Source organism: Carassius carassius, chromosome 5 (assembly GCF_963082965.1).
Source record: "Carassius carassius chromosome 5, fCarCar2.1, whole genome shotgun sequence".
Taxonomy (NCBI): domain Eukaryota; kingdom Metazoa; phylum Chordata; class Actinopteri; order Cypriniformes; family Cyprinidae; genus Carassius; species Carassius carassius.
This window is the reverse complement of record NC_081759.1, coordinates 38,651,679-38,672,375: the sequence shown is the minus strand read 5'-3', so window position 1 is coordinate 38,672,375 and position 20,697 is coordinate 38,651,679. Positions and strand designations below refer to the sequence as shown.

Sequence of the window (20,697 nt, the reverse complement as noted above, 5' to 3'; positions counted from 1 at the left end):
ATTTCAGTGCTTTCTTTTACATGCTTAAGGCAATCAGATCAGTGATTAGGAAACAAAGGACTACAATAAGTAGCATACAAATTAAAATACTTAAGATTGGGGGATCCAGAATCTTATTGTTGATGGAACAAATCTATCCGGTTGTCTGAACAGTCATCCAGTTCAGAAGATATAATAAGGCTTATTGACAGCAGCATCAACAACAACAAACTGGCAGGATAATATCTGCTACAAAGAATATATTACTATTTCTGTTCATTCCTTTGATACCTAAACTATACTTAGTGTCTAATAAAATACAAAGGATACTTGAAATGACTAGTGTGTGACAAAAACAGTCCTCTAAATCACACTACCTGGACTAAAAAATAAAAAATAAAAACCATGAAAAAAAAATAATGTACTACAGCATATACGGTAAACAATGCCTTTTGTATGGTTACAAAAAAATATTAAAAACGTATAAAACAGTTCCCCTACAATATGTGCCATTGTGTCTCTCGGCATGGGTTTAGAAAGCTCTAAACTGAACTGGTCGCTTTAAATCATTACCACTATCACACCAATTAAGTTCAGTGTCACACTATTGCTAGCATACTGAGGTGAAAATAGCAAACTGCTGCTGTCTGGCGTTGTGCACACTCCTGGTGTGGGTGCCACATCTGTTTTTTACATGACCTTTATTACAAAAAGCCAAAAGCCAAATCAGAGCACCATTTTTTGTCTTTCCATTATGGGTTGGCAATAAAACAAAAGTAACAATTTGATTTTTCATTAAAAAAAAAAAAATGGACTGTACTTATTTAACACTGAGGTAATCTAACATGATTATTGATTAAAATAACATTTTCCACATAATCCACAAAAATGTCAGCAGGAATCAATAGAGTAGACAGATGCTGAAACTCAAATACAAGTCCTTGTGGAGTTTTGTTTTTTTGTATTAAAATGGTTTATAAAAGCTATTGCACACTCCATGAAAAAACACTACAATATTACACATCAAATATGTTCCTGAGTGTCTCATGGGTATAAATATACATGTAAAACACAATCAAGATACATTTAAAGGTCATAACATATGAAGCTGTTCTCCCAATACTCTACAACTATTGTCAGCGTTTATAAAATGCATAACTGTCTGTGCAGTTATAAAAGTTTCCAGGGCTTGACGTTCAGCTTTAGCTCTCAGACTTGTATCTGTTTCTGCTTGTGAGAGGCTCCATCTCTACCATATGGTCTCTGGAGCCCCTGTTCAGCTCAACTGCTCTCGGGACGACAGTGGACCAGCGATCTGTTGGAAATTATATTTTTTATTGATTTTTCAAACAAACCATTCTGTGTACTATGGATGTGCATCTCCATATCCGGGGCTGATGTTATAAGCATTTCAATGCATATCCAATGCATCTACTAGTAACGCATCTACTAATAATTATATTCAAATAAATGCAAATAGGTTAGAAATTATGCATTGTGATGCAAATGCCAACTTTTACCCAGTGGAGATTTTTTTTTTTTAATTGATGCATTGCAAAGTTTGTGTATGTATTATGATCTAGTACTGTGCAAAAAAAAGTTTCCAAGACTATTGGAGAACATTTCACAAGAAAATACTATTTTAGTTTTTTGTGTTGACATTTTGTGTTTAATCTAATGCATGCCATTTCTTCAAAATTAATTGTGAAATTTACTAACAATTTCTGAGTGAGATTTGTTATTGCACCACATTTATTCACTGTAATATTGAAAAATGTATGTCTGACAGTCATAAAGCATTTTTTAATTCTAAAAAAAAAGATTTGTTTAGGGGTTTATCTATGCGGCACAGTGACTATGAAAAATCCTGTCTGCTCATTTACTGACCTCTTCGAAGGCCTCGTCCGCCCTGTGTCTGCTCGTAAAGGTCCTTCTGGCCTGGATCCTCCTTTATGATCCCCAGATTTTGATTCCAGTGGGACCACTTGACCTCGTCCACTCTATAGCACAGAGAATGAAAGCCCAAAACTGGGTTAGGTTGTAATTGAATAAATGAGTAGGTGATATCTTGAGGTTCTACCTGAAGCACCAGCGTTTGTCTGGCGTTCCATCCAAGCCCTTGCCCACAGTAACCATCTCTCCAACACGGAAATACCTCCGCAGACACACGGGGAAGGACCGCTCGATGTCCAGGATAGTAGTTGCCCACTGATGCAAACAAAAGGAAAATTACATGTTAGAGAGGAACCAGTGAACACGGAGGTAAAAGCTTTAGACGGTGATTTAGAAGTGACTGCTGTCAGATGTGCACCAAAAGAAACCACTAAAACAAAAAAACAAAAGTTCACCTAAAAATTGTTATCATTCACTTTCTCACACTCAAGTCATTCCAGCCCAGTTTTTTCTTTTTTTTTTTTCTTTTCCTCAAGAAAACACAAAAGGAGATTCTTCCTTAACTAATATGTATGAAAACAGGTGTTGGGAAAATTACTTTGCAAATGTTTTAATAGCTTTGATACTGTTTTTGAAATCAAATCTTTGCATAGCTATGACAAAGAAACACTGGAAACCAACCATGCTTCGGGAAAAAAGCATGTACATAAATCCAAACAGGGTATAAAACAAATAAGCAATTCTTATTCTGTGTCCTAAACTCCTGAATCATTTGTGTCTAGAGCAGTATATGCAATTTGGGAAAGAAATCAATCAAATCTGTTTATGTGTGAAAATATTCAGATGTAACACCCTTTGTAAGTGTTAACATATTCATAAGTAACTGTAATTTAATTTCACATTTAGTTACACTTTATTTTAAGGTGTCCTTGTTACAGTGTAACTATACATTTAAGTACTTAGTAATATGAATGAACTACATGTACTTACTAAAAGGTTAGGACTATGTAATTCTGTTACATGTAACTAGTTACTCCCCAACACTGAGGATAATTCATACTGCCAAAAAAGGATACAAAATACGAAGTCATATGGAGCTTTTATGATACTTCTATGTCTGTCTGAATTGCCATTTACTGTTGCTACATGGAAAATAAAATCTCTGACATTCTGCGTTACATCTCGTGCTTCACAGAAGCAATTAAAATATATGGGGTTGAAATGACATGAAGAGTAAATGATGAGAAGAAATTAAATTTTTTGGTCAATTGACCTTAACCTTTAGACTATGTATATGACAGACTGCCACATTTGACCTTTTGTATACCCCTCACCTGCAGCTTCCAGATCTGCTTGCTCTCTTTGGACACCTGTCCCACGGTCTCCCCCATCAAAGCAATTAACATGTTGAGTAACAGGACGAAGGTTAGAATAATGTAGGTGACTAGGAGGATGAGGAAGACGACGGGATACTGTGCGCCTTTTAACATGCTGTCCAGCTCTCCAATGCCTATGGTCAGCTTAAACAAGTCCAACAGGAAATCGCTGAAGGTGTTTGTATCTCGACATTCTGGGTATTGGGGGCAGGTACCATTACACATATTCTTTTCAGGGCAGATTTTCAGCAGTGACACTAAACCTGGGGCAGAATACAAAACGAAAGAGAGACATTTCATTCCGGAAAATGTTTCCATAAAATACCAATAACTGAACGATTATTACTAGAATACCTGATGCATAGCCGATCATGAAGAGCACATAGACCAGCAGGAACCGGAACAAATCTTTGATGAGGATCTGAACAAAATAACCAAAATTTAATACACAATGGGTAAACGGAAGTGTCTATTAATTACACTGATAATACAAGAAGAAAGCAAACTGGCAAGGATGACAATTATTTGAAGAGTTTTATGTCGTTTCTAGCAACAGTGAACACTGTTAGGATTGTAGTCATTACTGGAAAGAAGACATGCTGTTTAACAAGCAGGACAATCAAGAGAACAGAATAAAATATTGTTGGGCGATAATATAGCATTAACTATATACAAACCAGAAAAAGAAAACCATGGTCTCATCTTCAGTGGACCTTACTAAACATAAAAATACACTTTATTTACAGTATATAGTGTGTGTGTGTGTGTGTGTGTGTGTGTATATGTTCTTTCCAAATTTCTATTCTTCCAAGAATCCTAAAAAACGTATGTATGTTTGCATTAAAATATAAAGCAGAACAACTGTTTTCAACAGTAACAACAAGAAATGTTATTCTCTGCATATGAAAAGGATTTCTGAAGGATCATGTGACACTGAAAATTCAGTTTGCATCTCATGAATAAATTACATTTAAAAATATATTAAAATAGAAAAAATTAACATACAATATTACTGCAATTTTACAGGTAGATTTGATCAAGCCTTCTTTCAAAAACATGGCATATGTAATATTCTATTTTACAATCTTGGGGAAAAGATAATTAGTTTTTACTGATACAAAACAGTCAGTAAAATCATTCATAAAAAGGCAGGTGAATAGAAGGAAAAGGAAAGAAAACAAATATCATCTTCAAAGTGATTTCCCCGTTTAGAACGGTTCAATGAAATGTGCTGCATCCTGCTCTTTTCATACCTTCTGAATCATGATGCTGTAAGTTCCAGTGAGTTTAAGGCCTCTGGTAAAATAGAGGGTGTTCATCCAACCCAACACTAGAGCAAACACCATCACAGAGACGTAGGCCTCAATCCCCGACAGATACAGCGCTGCACTCACCAGAACCAACACGGAGTAGATGAAGCTGTGGAAACACAAGGGACTGACTGGTCAAGGTAATGCACTTGTCATCAACATACTTCACCTATTAAGGTTACCATTTGCTTTAGGTTACTGGCAACTAATTGTCAGCTCAAAATTGAGAACCTAACAAGCTGTGGCCTCTGGCTATTTTCGTATTTTGTGTTTATGAAGGTTACAGAACGTCTTTCGAGTTTCAATACGTAAGATTTGCTTTTCAAATACAAAATGCCTCACTGGTTTAGCAATGCCATATATTAATTATAATTAAACATCTCGGTGAAGTGCAGTCATCTTTGCTTAGATCAGGGCTGTTTTTATGCAAGGAGATTAACTATTAAAACATGCCAAGAAAGGGTTCTGGAATCAATTAGACGGCTCAATTAAAAAGAGGGAGAAAACCGCCTTAGGGAAAGACATGGAGAGTAAAGGAAGACACAAAGAATGGAACCGAGTGTCTTACTAGAGAAGCTGAAAAGATCCATCAATAAATAAAGAATTCACCCCCGGGCACTTCTTCAGGAAAAGGTCCTTAATCTAAATCAGGGGAGAAAACCAAAAAATGCTGCTAAAGGCTTTTAGTGACAGCTGAGGAGTAAGAAAGAGAGAGATTTTGTGTACCAAAACATACAATCTTTCAGCAAGCTGAGATGGAAGGGTGGTCTTACACATTCTAAATTATTCAAAATGATTAAAGCTTACATTTATTACGAAGAAGAAGACTCCAGAAGCCACGGTTATGATCTCGCCAGCCAAACGAATCTTGTCTTGTGTAGAGTTGTAGGGGTAAGGGGGCTGTGGAGGCAAGAGATTTAGGAATCAACTACAGACCTGTTAATTCCCAGAAAGCATCTCTGCTACCACATGAAATATAAACGCAGGAGGAACTATTACTCTGTTTCAAAACAAAAAACATGAGCACCCACATGTACACGATCATTCTGTAAGACTTTCTAAAGTGCCTCATGCTCACCAAGGTTGCATTTATTCCATCAAAAATATAATAAGAAAAAATACATATTACATATACATATTTTAATGTTTTTTAAATGCAATTTATTAATCAGATGAGTTTTCAGCATCATTACTGCAGTCTTCAGTGTCACATGATCTTTCAGAAATCATTCTAATATGCTGATTTACTGCTCAAGAAACATTGATAAGAAATATTTAAATCAATTGTGTCGCTTGAAATAGAAATCTTTTGAAACAATGTAGTATAAAACAAATCTTACTGACCCAAAACTTTTGAGCAGAACTGCATCAGAAACAATAAAAGGAGAGTATGAACTATTCATAGAAAAATAAATATGAGATCATAGAGCATATTTAAGCCTGATTTGAGCAAAAGAAGCTGAATTGAATTCTAATATCATTGTTTTTGTTATCTGATTGGTGAATTGACATAATGCCAAACGGCAAATCTTCACCAACCGTTTTAGAGAGTTCAGTCTCTCCCTGTTTAAGCAGATGGAAGATGCACTAGACTGAATGCAAACTATGAGGCAAGGCCAAGATAGCAGCTGAGCAAACTGACTTGCCTTAAAGGGATTTAGATTGTACTCACTGTACCCGTGGATGGGCGATAGTAGGCCACAAGAGTGAAGATGATCATGGTGGCAAGGTAGGAAAACACACTGATGTAGAAGGTCACAGCAGCAAACTTTTGCCACTTGGCCCTCAGCAGCTCATTTATGGGTTCCACCGCCAGCATCTCATGGCGATTCTGATGGTACAAATGATAAAACACCTAAAAAATCATTGAAACTGGCATCATAATGAAGAGAGTTTGTTTGCTGTATTTTTTTATACCATTTCCCAAAAAATATTTTCTATACATTCACAATTATTCATTCAATCATTGACATTGCGCTGTCATGGTCTGCAAGGCCTCTAATCTCATTATGGACACAGTCTATCTCCATCACTTTCTTTTATCGATCCACAAGCTCACCTCGATCCTGCTGTTGTAGACGAGTATCTCCAGAACAGAGACTTCCTCTCCGCAGGTTTCCAGTGAAGACAGATCATACAGGCTGGAGTATACGGGTCCATAAGCCCAGTCCTTAAATTTCCGGGAGAGATGTCGAGCCTCCTCATCTTTTATCTCTCTGCGGATGATGTGCTGGAACACCTGTGGAGTAAAAAAAAAAAAAACATTTCATTTATTTCAGTTTGCTTCGCCATTTCCTATCACACTTTCCAAATGCTTGTTTGTAAAGCTGACATAAGGCAATCTAATACCCCGATTTTTCCCAGCTTGGCGGCCATCATGAGAGGGGACATGCCATCATCGTTGAGTACGTTCTCCAAGTTGCAGTCTGGGTAGAGTTTGGCACATTTAATGAGCAGCAAGTCATACATCTTAGTGACGAAACGCGTGTTGTCCCGAGTGTTGTCAGCGATACGGACCAGGGCGTGCAGGACTGTGTTTCCCCTCGAGTCCTGCCTCCGCAGATCTGCTGCCTTGTGGCTATTCTCGGTCAGGTAATGCACCATGTCTGGTTGGTTTGTACAAGCTGAGAGTGAGAGAGGAAGCTCACCTGTGCAGTGAGAAAGAGACCTCAGTTATCAATGTTGGAATGAAAATATCATTCCAACATTAGGTTGCACTTTATTTTAAGGTGTCCTTGTTACAGTGTAACTATACATTTAAGTACTGAGTAATATTAATTAAATACATGTACTTACTATATGGTTAGGGTTTGGCTTACGGTTACTTGCATGTAATTAGGCATAATTTATTGTTATTATAATAGTAAGTAAATGTAACGTGTAACAAAGACACCTTAGTGTTACCCAACTTATTTTTACATACACTATCATTTAAAAGTTTGTGGTTTAAAAAAAATAATATTTACTTAAATTCAGCAAGGGTGCAATAAATAGATCAAAAGTGTCAGTAAATCAATTTAGAATGTTCTAAATCAAATAATCCTGAAAAAAAATAATAATTATGCATCGTGGTTCCACAGAAATATTGAACATTGATACTAATAAGAAATGTTTCTGAAGGATCATGGGACACTGAGGACTGGAGTAATGGCTTTTAAAAAGTCAGCATTGCCAGCAAAGGAAGAAATTAAAATATACTAAAGAAAGAAAACAATATTACTGGGTTTACTGTATTTCTGATTTAAAAAAATGCAGCCTTGGTGAACATGTGACTTCTTAATAAAAACCCATAATTATGGTTTATGTTGGTTTGGAGCTGGTTCAGCTGTTGACTGACCATCGTAGCCCTATAACTCTGGTTGCAAAAGGTAGTCTTGCTGATCAAGTTTGTTAAAAAGCCTGATGAGGACCAGCATCCAAAACACAAAAACTGCAACCAACTGCAATTTTCTGTAGGATTCCTGCCCAACCATTAGACTGTCTCCAGATGTCCCTTTTATCTATCATTTTCCTTTACTGAACACCACGATGAAGAAATACAATTAGCCACTAAAAGTCAATCAGTCCTTTGCAGGGCTCTTCCTGATAAATGCGCTTTGATCTAAATGTCACTATTTGTATCCAGTACTCAATTAGTGCTCGTCTCACGAGAACCATCTCAAACAGGAAAACCGAACAGAGAGCCTTGAGAGAGAGCTGTTGCCAGGGGTGACAGATTATTTTCACGTCACTTCTTATAGAAACGCTTCACTCTCGTTGATTTGCACGCGCTCAGAGAGCGTTTAGTGTGACTGCTAAATCACATTAGCTGTCAGTGCTCACAGGTTCACGAGAAGCTCCGCGGCAAATGACTCCCTTCGTGCTCAGATCAGCAGGGATTAAACACTGACAGCCGTGTCTAATACAAATGAAACTAATTTACAGGTGAATAAAAGAGAGATGGAGACTCCTGGCAGGGCACCAGAAAAGATAATCCTATTCTGTCATCCTTGGATTATTTTTAAATAGTTTTGCATCTTTCAATCAGTTCCAAACGCAGACGTCTTGTTTTGGGGTTTAAAATATGTGAGATGTAAATGAGGCTCATGAATAGGGAATTCAGATTCTTCAGCTTGATTTTTAAATCACGGCTTTGTAACGCTGACGTCCTGTGGGGATAAACTAATTTGAATATTTGACAAAAATGTAGGGGCAGGACTTACACATATTATCCAAAGATGACACTACTGAAGTAAAGCAGAGATTACATTTCGATAAAAAAAATTACAAAAACAAACAGACTTTTCTTTGGGATAACTTGCACTAACGAGTCACGCACAAAAGCGTGTAGAAGCATGTATCAAAGGGATAGTCCACTCAAAAAATAAAGCCAAGCCATTATTTACTCACCTAAACCAATTGACCTCAATGTCAACACAACAGAAGTCAACAAGGAAACAAAAGTTTAGTTTCCAACATTCCTCAAAATATCTGTTTTTGTTTTCCACAGAAGAAAGAAATGCATATGGGTTTGCAACAACATGAGGGTGAGCATTTTTAAGGTGGACTGTCCCTTTAAGATAGCTGTAGTAACACACTCTTGTCAACAGGGGGCAGAATGTGTGCAATTAACTTTTCAAGTATACTTCAGACCATCAGCATGCCTCCAAATATAAGACATTTTACTGTATTTTCCGTTGCAAACACAAAGACTCTATTCACTCTCTTCCATCCAACACTTGTTTCATTTGTGACATAATGTCTTGTTGATTTTCCTCTAAGCTTCAGAAACCTTTTTACTCAAAGCTAAACATTTAATGAATGTAAACTGTGTAATGCTCCTCACATTTGCCAACTAGAGAGAGGGTTTTAGGAAAAATCACCTGATGTTACTATGGTAAACACTGGGCCAAAATGTATTGGCTATTCACTGGCAAGGTAATAAATGCTGGACTGCAGATGCTTACTAGTCAAAAGCAATGTTATTATAAATTATATAGTTACAATAGTATTACAATTTAAAATCATGTTTTTGTTTCAATATATTTTCAAATGTAATTTATTTCTTTAATGGCAAAGCTGAGTTTTCAACAGCCATTCGTGTCACATGATCTTTCTAGAAATCATGATAATATGCTAATTTGATTCTCAAGAAATATTTTTGATAATCAATGTTTAAAAAAATGGTTGAAAACGTGATATTTTTTTTATTTTAAAGAACTTTTGATAGAGTAAAAAAATATATATATATATAAAAATACACATTTTACATTATGCATGTAATTACACTCATCACTTTTGATCAATTTAATGCTTGCTAAATAAAAGTATCTTATTAATTTCTTTAAAAAATTTTTTTAAAAAACCAGTGACTGATAAAACCGGAAATGGAGCTTCCCACACATAATTTTGGAAGTTATAGTCCCAACATGTTTCAATGAGGTTGAAAGCATTAAAGCATTCAATATATAAAATAAGATTTATAACTGCAACTGTAGCAGATTCATATCCTACACAATACACTGAAAATCCACTCCTTCTCAATACATTAAACATTAAGAGCAGGTTGGATTCCTCATCACTCACAATAAAGATTGTTTAAACCTTTCCAAAACTAGCATCACCAAACTCACCAAAGTAGAAGTATCCCCCCTCCTCTCTGGGCTGAAAGAAGCGGCCCCTGGCCTGAGCATGAACATCTGCCCCCTTCTCCACCAGAAGCTCCACGTACTGTTTGCATCGTCGTTCTATGGCGATATGCAGTGCTGTCTGACCTACGGACACACACATTTATATTGTTAATGAAGATGCCAGTGAAGAAGCAGTTAGAAGCAGTTCATCACATGATAATGAACTGACCTTGACATCCAAACCAAAGCACACTGTAACGTTACAGGAAAACCTATATCTGTGATACATCTGATCAGACAGGGCAGCGGGAACTGGCAATGATAATATTAGATGCTATCAACTTATCTTACTTGCACAAGAGGAAGTATTGCATTATGAAAGTTAGGCAATCCAGCTCATGTTGTGTCTAGAGCCTGTAGCTTTGTAATGAGTGTTTGTGTGAGAGCTCTATAGGACATAAACATGTTTTGTTAATCTCTCTCTGCAAATGTCGTCTGCTTCTTAGATTTATTTTAGATTAACGAAAACACTAAGACTATCCGGGTTGCATGTTTTGCTGTTCAGCTTCTGATTTGCTTTAGCGATTAACATCCATGTTTAGCAGTGATCCATGTGTCCTCAGTTTGAATAGACCACCACCCTCTGTCCATATACAAAACAATTAGATTTCATATCTTAATGTGTGCATGAACAACAATGAATGCATCAGCATGGTGCACGGTAGTAATATTCGTCCTAGTGACTGTGGATAAAACTCTTGTATTACTGAATCTTTATTTTTATTGTCCACAGATTTAAAATATGTGTTTTAAAATTTTAAAATGTAATTTATTTCTGTGTCTTCAGTGTAAAATTATCCTTCAGAAATAATTTTGGTCCTCAAGAAACATTTTTTAAAATTAAGCAGTTATCAAAATTGATACTGATAAGCAAAACTTAATTAATTTATTCATTTTTGATTAGAAACAAGTTCAAGGAAACTGCATTTATTTGAAATATACAAATTAGCGCTGTCTGACAATTAATTGAATATTTTCAAAATTAATATTTTGAAAATATTTGCATGTATATATTTATATTCATAAGATTATATCATATATAAATATATTTAAATTAATTTTTTTCTTAAATGTACACCTGCATGTCCGTGCATTTATATATTCATAATAAATGTATTCATAGTACACACATATGTTATGTAAACAAAAACTTATTTTGGATGCGATAAATTGCGATTAATTGTTTGACAGCACTAATAAAAATCTTTTGTAGCAATGTAAAATACTTTACTGTCATATGTACTTACTGAATAATAGAATACATTTCTTTAAAACCACAAACTTTTAAAAAGAAGAGTATATAAATATTTTTATATATTTGATTATTTTTAGGATTTGGGCCATTTACCACTTTAATTGGCATTTTAGCTACTAGGCTTCAGCACTGAATACTGTGACGTAAAATATTCATCCTTTTTTTTCCAGCAGAAGGAAAGGAAAGTTATGAAGTGCACCAGGTGTGGCATTGGCAAATTCAAATACCCTAAACAGGCCACAGAGGAACAGCGTTAAATACAGCAGTGCTTGTGTGGACTCTTTGTACTGAACAGGGTGTGGACGGCAGGAAAGCCAATGCTAACTCTGGGGTAACTTCTCTAACATTGAGCTCAGTCAAAAGCACACATGAAACTCCACCTTCCTGCTCATATTTCGTGAACGTGCTCAGGGCGGCCCTGGAAGCTGCTCAGAGTAAATGTTAGCTCAGCTCACACCACAGATTTTGGAAACATTTTAGACAAATGAAGCTTGAAAACTGGTTCTGACGTCTGGCATTTTTTGTGTTGAATCTGGTCAGTCTTAAGTGGTTGGAGGACTCACCCCTGTAATACACATCTCTGAAGGGCGTGTTGATGAACTCCCTGAGGTTTCCTGTCTGTTCGGCAATGTCCATTAACACAGGGATAGTGTCGTTGTGACCACTGTGCAGGTTCAGAAGTGCTTTCGGCAGGCAAGTCTTCCCCGTAGAAGGTTCTAGAGAAAGTACAGGAAAGAACATCAACTAGATTTGTACTTTTTATGAAGAAGATTTGAGTCTGTCCCACGTACGCATGATATTTTGGCTCCTAGATATGCATTGCATCCATCTTTCCATGCAAAGCAAGGCAAGTTTATTTATACAGCACATAGCACATATAGGCTCACCAGACTTCTATGGGGTTTTGTTTGGCTTTTTTTTAATTCCAGCAAGTGCAGATTTTGGGATTAATTACTTAGAAAAGCAAGAGAGAAAAATTTACACATCACTGTTTCATAATCTGAAGTATGAAAGTAATAGCAATGCTTCCTTTCCTTCATAAAGCTATCAAATGTTCCTCTAAATCCTGATTCACTCGTGGATCAAGTGAGATTTTGTTTTCTTCATTATTTATATTTAGCCAGGGTTATCTGTTTGAACCCCTCAAATAGAATCCTTCATTACATTTGTGACAGTTTGCTGTGATTTCTTACAGCTCTCGGTTAAAAGTTTGCTTGACCCTTTGAGGGTCAGGAAGCAGAAATACGAAATACACATCAGCTGATATAATAGAATTTTCTTTGCTAAATGAAAAAGGCAGCAAAAGCCTATAGGGTTGTGATAACATCGGATATTTAGGGACACACCCTATTGATTTCTCACTTCTTTATAGAAAATTGGGATTATTAAGGAAAGCAAAATGTCATAAAAATAGTCTTTATTCTAGTAAAATGGTCAAGAACATTGTAGTTCAATCGTTTTCTTTTTACACTCAGTGCTGTTTGCTCAGAGACTAAACCATTCCCAGAATGCACCTTTGAACTCCTCATCTGTCAGCCTCTTTTCATTTGACTGAAGATACTGCAGGAGACCATCCAGAGCTTTTCTATCTGCTCGAGATACGGCTTCAAACAACAGCAAGCGGTTGAAGACTTTAAGAACAGGGGGGTCCGGGGATCCCTCGTCGCATGACATCTCAATCTGAACCTTCCTGCAGGGGGAAACATACACTTTTAGAGGAACTTTAAAGATTAAAAGTGCACCAAATATCTTTACGTTTCACTGTCCCAAACTGACATTGACTGAATTGTAAGACACGGCTGGTTGTGATGTAAATCTCTTATTATCTTAACTCACTGTAGCCTTCATCTCATAGGAGTATGATCATTTACACCAGGGGTAACCAACCCTGCTCCTGGCGATCGACTGTCTTGCAAAGTTTAGCTCCAATCCTAATCAAGCAACTAATCACACCTGAAGCAACTAATTAAGGTCTTCAGGATCACTTAAAAATTAAAGGCAGGTGTGTTTGATTAGGGTTGGAACTAAACTTTGCAGGACAGTTGATCGCCAGGAGCAGGGTTGGTTACCCCTGATTTACACCCTAAAAATCACTATTAAGCTCTTTTTGAAGAAACATTACTTTTTGCACCTTTGAACATTTTAACAAATATAAAATTGTACAGGGCATTCACGAAAACATTGAGGTGTAATGGAACCACCCTACCTGGAGAAGTCCTAATGGACTATGAAAAAGCATCCACAAATAAGTCTATGTACTTAGGGAAAAACTGACTGCCTAACAGACCTCAAAATAAACATTACCACAAAAGCTTTCATGGAGACGACAACAGACTTTCATTTACCCCACTGTACATGATCAAGAGTGCAAAATCATGAGTAGACTTTCCTCAGCATGGAGCATAAAACATGCAAAAGTGACACTTTATTATCTGTAAAGCATTCAGAGGAGAAATGACCAGTCTCACCACAATTAAAGCAATTATTTTTTATATTCTGATCTGTAAAGACCTTTAAGCTACATTTAAGTATTGTATGAAAGGTGCTATACAAATAAATATTTATGACTATTAACAATCTCTAAACATTGATATGTTATGAAACATTTCACAACAGATACAACAAGTGCTTATTTCATAATAAGCAGTCTTCAAACCACAGTCTGCACTCTATCACCCAATAAACAAAGTGCCCCTCTCTGTTTTAAGATTCCAGAAGGTAACTGTAAACACTTGAATGATTTTTTTGGTTTTGGGGGTAGCAGTCCTGGCTCACTTGCAGTCCTAGGTAATCAAACTTTTAACAACTTGTATTTCTTTAAGTGTAAAAGAAAGATGGTATATATTAGATATAAATATTATATTATGACATTTAGTGTATTATAGTGTAAATATAATAAATATACCATAATTATTATGTTTATTTATTTTTCAACACACTAATTTTATGGAAAACAGCAACTTTTAAAAAGTTTAAAGAGTATTCATTATATAAATGACCAGCAGAAGGTGCAACTTATCTGAGAGGGCTAGAGGTTATTTACCACCTAAAAAGCATGTGTTTGGGTAATGCAAGTTTTCCTCGTCTCATTCCCCTCTTTCATAATTTCCTGTACCCTTTCCACTAATGGATCAATAAAAGTTGCCCAAATATAAAACGAGTGAGAAGCTATGTGTCTTACCCTCGTGGAAGTTTCTTCTTGCGTTTTTTCTGGTTGTTGATCTCCCTACATGAGCCGTAGTCAAACAGGGAGTCCATAGGTGCTTTCTTGGGCCCAGGTGCCACTGGATACTCAGACTTGGTGGACTCAAGAAGGTCCATGGGGTTAGGAACTCCCTTTTTAAAGGCCCCTGGGAACCTTATTCGCGAGTTCTGCTTGTTATCATTCGGTTGTCCAGGTCGAGCTGAATCCTGGGCTGGCTGTGATCCATCATCAATGTCCAGAAGTTCTGCCAGTGAAGACATGGGGAAGCTGGGATCCCCATCTGTTGAAGTGTCCTTACCCTCTGATGGGTCCTCAGCAGCAGTCCTAGATGGTGAGGAGACCGAGTTTGACTCTGTCGTGGCCAGACGATAACGCTTTAGTAGAGCGGAAGGGGACAAACCCTGCTGAAAAGTCAAAAATGGATTGAGTAGACATTAAATGCAAGAAAAACAATTAGTCTGGAATGTGCTCTAGACTTCAAAGTTAATCATTTAAATGGAAAGTAATTAAAATTTCAGCTAGGCAACTATCTCAACCGATATGGAATACTTAATTTGATGCTTGCTTAATGGAGCTTGTTCAGAGCTTTGGAAACAATCGAAAAATATACAGTTACTCAAAGTGGTCAAAGTTCAGTTTCCCAACTGTAGGCTATTTAATTAGTATTCTTGAAACCTGATAATTTGCTCTTCTGGTCTGATTATATAAATTATACAGCAGGAGCAGGTAAAATTGGAAATAGCATTGCTGCTTCCAAGAAGTGTTCGGTGCTTGTTCCTATGAATGCTGTTTTTAACAATGTTAAAAAGGGCCCAACTTAATGAGAATGCATACAGTTTTGCCTTGCCACTGTTGCCTTCTAGCTTGCTCTGTTGGGGTCTAAAAAAAATTTACTTTCAAAAATGTATTGCTATGATAAAGATGTCATTAGAGCGGCTTTACAGCTGAAGGGCATCTTGCAACGTCAACACTGAGCTGACTCAAACTGAATAATGACATGCACTTGGTAGAACCGCTGAACTGAACTCGTTTCAAATATGAAATTGATTTCTCGTCATCAATTTCACTATAGAAATAAAAGTGACTTGACACTCTGTCTCCGTTTTAACCTTCAACAAATCCACTTCAGCATGAACAAACTAAACGTGAACTAAACACTGAAAACTCTGCAGGAGAGATGCATTCCAATAAAAAACATTCCTGGAATCTGCACTTGACTATGAAATCAAGGGAACGAAATGAAGATGCATACCAGAAATAAGGCTCCTGGAGTCATTTTATCCTGCTGGTACTACTAAACAACCTTATGACCCTGGTTTTTATTTACTCTCTCTCTCCAAATAACATATAATAAGTTAAATTGGGTGTGCTTTTGTCAGGTATCTCTCCCAGGTAACTTCTTCCTCCAGCAGAGTCAAGGACATCTGCTTGTGTCCTGACTTTCATTAGCAGTACTATATTACTTTGTTGCGGTTTGCTAGTTAACCACTACACATATCTGTTTTTTTTTAGAGTAACCTGATGGAATCCTTTTAATAAAATGTTCTATTTTATTAATACATTTTGTGTATGACCACCTTAAAATTGCAGTCAAGTCCGAGTTGGACAACTTTCTTACGTTGTATGTATACATAAAAGTTGGCATTGCCAATGAGGACTCTTACCAAACATCTGCTGTAACTTTGAGCTGTTAATCAAACGCAGTTCTGACCTTCTGAAAGCCTTAAACAATTTTGCAAGACATTTTTCACTCCAATGATGGCTTGAGGACAATTTGAAATCAGGCTTGGAGATAATTAAGTAGAAACACATAGGCTACTTACTTCAGTCATTTCTTTGTATGCTATGTGCACTCCCTCGATGCCAAATTACTCCTCCGGGGAGCTGTAAAGTGTCAGGAGGTCTGCAGGGACACAAACAGACCTGGAGGGGAAAAAAAACAATACCAGTGTTTAAAAAAAGACAACTGTCAAACTGGAACTCAGCAAGAAACATGTTGTAAGATCAATGGCTGCTGACCCATGTTCCCACAGCTTCTGAAACCATGGTAAGCACATTGTGAAATCCTGTCAGCCAACATGACATGCAGCTCTGAGAGCTAATTTGTGTACTGTGGGTTTGTCCATCCTAATTCAAGGTTTTCTGCCCCACCACCTTATATTCTTGGATTTTGGTTTTAATTTGTTACATGTGTTCTGAAGTGATTTTGACAGCCTGGTACTGTTGCTGTGAACCTGTAATGTAAATTGTATTGGGTTTATTTTAAATTATGTGTATGATTTGCAATCCTAATCCATTAACTGAAAAAACATATGTAAACATACGCAATGTAATTCGACACCATATGATAAGTACCACTACAGACAGGTGAACAAATATTACATGTGTGAATGCAAGGCCAGCAATAAAAAAAAATTAGAATCATAAATCATGCAAAAAGATTCAAATTTATTAAAACACAAATTTAGCTAATTTTCCCCTTAACGGATACTTTGGTGCCCATGCATTTAAAGTTTTGCATTTAAACCCCTCTATTCACCCCATATATCCCCTCCATACATCCCACTCCAGTCCCTTTGTCCACGTCACAATATATCGTGGGATTCATTTCAGTCCTAAATTGATTCTCTCATTTGCCAGAACAGACATGACTCACACTCCCTCTGTCCTATTCTTCACAGTTTGAGGGGAATTTCCTCCATTGCATCCAAGTACAGTTAAGTCTGAATTCCCGAGACACTGGATGTTGACAACATAAAAAAAAACCCTATTGCTGATGTTACATTTAATAACAGTGCTGCTAAAAACACTGCATTCAAAAGTAAAAACTTTATAATTTTGTTTCGAAACAGAGTTTCTTACTTTTGTGGAATATAAAAGAAGACATTTTACAGAATGTTCACACTGCTCTTTCCCATACAAACACAGTATAGGCAAAGGCTGGACAACCACCCAAAATGACAAAAAAAAAGCACCAGGGTCAATCCATTCCAAGAGGTCCAATGGAAGTTGCTCAACCTTATGTTTTTATGTCTAAAGGACAAGAATGTTCAAAATAAAAATCAATCAATAGTATCATATTTATAGGTATGGACTATCTTTTGTGGTGAGACTTAATATAGTTTTTTGTTGTTGTTGTTTTTTTTTAGTTAAAAAAATTCCTGGATGCTATATTCTTTTGTATGAACACATCAGAGTGAATATCTACTTTTGTGTTTCCACATATGATAGAAAGTCCATGGTTTGCAATGACATGAAGTTTAGGGTTAGGTGATGATTAAAATCAACCCATAATTTGGCAATATGTGACAGTGCCATCTTCCAGGTTTCGGTATTTCATTGATAACAATCACTGGTCCTGTTCAGACATGTCTGAGCACTCCACAACTCCTCTGAGAGAAAGTTTAAGAGTAATCCCCAACAATGTTTACTTATTGTAGAATTAAATGCTGTTACAAGACAAATTCTCCAATTTTAGGCTGGAATAGGGTTGCAAAAAGGTGGATGATTTCTGGGAACTGACAGAACCTTTCCAAAATTTTTGGAAACTTTTGAACATTTTTCCTCCCCTTTGCAACCCTAGAAAACACTACAAGACTTTTGCCCAAATTTCGGCACTGATTTACACAAGATGACATTAGTTGTCTCGAATCAGGAGTTGGCAGATTTCAAAGGAAACTGTGTCGTGTATAATGGGCACATAATCAGATTTTTTTTTTCAGCTTCAGACTTTATTCCTTTCAATCGGAGGATATCAAACATGTTTTATATTTTGAGCACCTTTTAGAACACATTGTTTTCATTGATCATGCATCTCCAAAGTGCATGCTTCTCTGTGAGTTTTTTATGTTTTTATGTTAACTTTTACTTATAAAATAAAAAAATTTAAAAAATCAACCAACTTTACAATTTTTGGACCACTTGAGATGGTACGACCCACCTTGAAACATAGCATATTTAGATGTATGGACATTCTTTGTGTGTTCAGAAAGATGAGTGATCCTCAGTTTTTTTAATGTGTGAGTGTTTCTCTGTAACCACAAAATTGGCATGTATATGATGCCTATATTGCAGGCATTTCAAAAGTAATGCATTGCATTCCAGTCTTAAGACTACAGTTCAGTATGAAAGTTTTCATCTGCTCCTCGTGTTTGCTTAAGCAGATGATGGAAAATCTAGCACAAGCCCCCACAGTGACTGCCCCTGTCCCGGCAGGCGCTATCCAAATACTGGCTACAGCAGTACCTCTGCCTTGTCCTGACCCCAATACAGTCCATTATTTATCACCACAGAGAGTGAAAGCAGAGCAGTAGACGTTTTGATAAGCTGTGATAACATGGAAGTGCGATGGATTAAGTCATCTTATTGTGTTTTGGGAATTGGAGGGTGCGATGGTGGTGGTGCAACCTATCTACATAAAATAGCATTAGATAACAACTGGAAATGACAGACTGCATCTCCATGCTCCCAGAGGAAGATATATGCTTTCTTTTCCATGTCACAAAGTCTCCAAAGAGCCAAACAGCTGGGATCTAACTAAAAGTTAGGCTGTGGGAACAATTTCTAAAATTTCAGTCAAAGAGCATTGAATGCTTCAAACTTTAACTTTAAGAAGCAAAAAGACAAAAAGCTTGATTAACATCTGTGCATGTCAAACAGGTTCTGTTGATACAGACAACAATATGACTAGGTAATAATCAGGTATAGCGGCAAGAGGAAGTTGTTACTTTTTACATTCTAAATGGTTCTAAACTCTTTTAAACTGTTCTAAACTGTTTCATGATGATTTTAAATCTCCCAACAATCTCAAAACACAGTTCTACAACTCTATCACACGTCATGGGTTACAAAAGTTGCTCACCTGTAAAAACAAATCAGCTAGACGTTTCTTCTTATTCCGTTTATGAGGTCAGATTCGTCCATTTATTCTTCAGGCAGGATCCGTGTAGGTTTGGAAACGGATTCATCGTTACTCCTGGGTGTTTCATACCGATAATGAGACAGAAGGATTGCAGAAGTAGCGTTTTGATTTCCCACCGCCTACTGAAAGGAAACCTGTAGAAATGAGAGTTAACTCAGCACAGGGGTGTGGAACTCATTCAGAGTCATAGACGTAAGAGACTAATGTCATTTTACGTCTCAAGCGCAACCAAACAAAATCTTCACAGTCTAACTTATGAACTCGAGCCATTTTACTTAGAAAGTCTTGTAGACAAACTAAATATTCGACGTCTATTTCACAAACTACTGACATTCTAGCTGTTATATTAGCAGAAAGTAACTTTCTTTCTTTCTTTTAAAGCCTTTAGAAAATAAAACATAGTATACCGTTATATTATAATATTTAATATTCTTCATATTATATTGTATTCACTGTTTCATGCTGTGAAAAAATTAGGTGTATCATAACAAGTATGACCGGTTTGGCTAATTTGCATGGCTTGGTCTTTTGTTGTCGAGCGTTTACATGTAAACTGTTGAGAACTGCGCCCTCTCATGTTCTTCTGAAGAGAATGGCTCAAATTGGCCAGCTCATATTTGTTTTCAATATTAGTGACTTTATAAATACAATATAACTTATTAAACACTATTATCAAAATAAATAATTTACAGTATCTTTTTACTTCCCGCTTCTTTGAATTCAGCTTCAGATTAATGTGTTTATTTTTACTAAAAGTAGTGTTAATAGATGTATGGATACTTTAAACATCTTTAACAAATGTCAATTAACATTTCAATTAACCTCAAAATGCATGTGCAATGTATTTCTCTTAAAAAAATCTACATTTCCACAGACTTTTATTAATTTATAAGTAGCTTTTATTTGTTATGTACATGTATTTGTGAATTCAGAGCTGGATTTCAAGCACACAGTTATATGATGGCTTAATATGCATTTACATATAGAGGAAAAGTATGGTTATACTTGAGGAATAAAAATATAAACGTCTTTTTAGCACAGCCAAAAAACTACTTACACAAGGTTTTGATTTTAATAATATTTTAAAGA

General features: G+C 36.3%; 1 protein-coding gene across 2 annotated transcripts; it reads right to left on the bottom strand.

Moving 5' to 3' along the window:
- Positions 1–395: 395 nt before the first annotated feature.
- On the bottom strand, positions 396–20,004 carry LOC132141584 (transient receptor potential cation channel subfamily V member 4-like). Of its 2 annotated transcripts, none has more exons than XM_059551233.1 (17): positions 19,549–20,004; positions 16,511–16,610; positions 14,664–15,088; positions 12,997–13,172; positions 12,046–12,198; positions 10,171–10,311; positions 6,908–7,206; positions 6,618–6,797; positions 6,231–6,389; positions 5,366–5,458; positions 5,127–5,200; positions 4,502–4,667; positions 3,603–3,669; positions 3,207–3,511; positions 2,060–2,187; positions 1,867–1,979; positions 396–1,294 (listed from the first exon to the last, which is right to left on the bottom strand). In XM_059551233.1, exons 2-17 carry the CDS (start codon positions 16,517–16,519, stop codon positions 1,182–1,184), a joined length of 2,601 nt encoding a protein of 866 aa, XP_059407216.1. In that variant the 5' UTR covers positions 16,520–16,610; positions 19,549–20,004; the 3' UTR covers positions 396–1,181. The 2 variants fall into 2 exon arrangements, with proteins under 2 accessions (XP_059407216.1, XP_059407215.1); XM_059551232.1 differs by having other exon boundaries at positions 14,664–15,091; positions 19,549–20,003.
- Between the last annotated feature and the right edge of the window lie 693 nt (positions 20,005–20,697).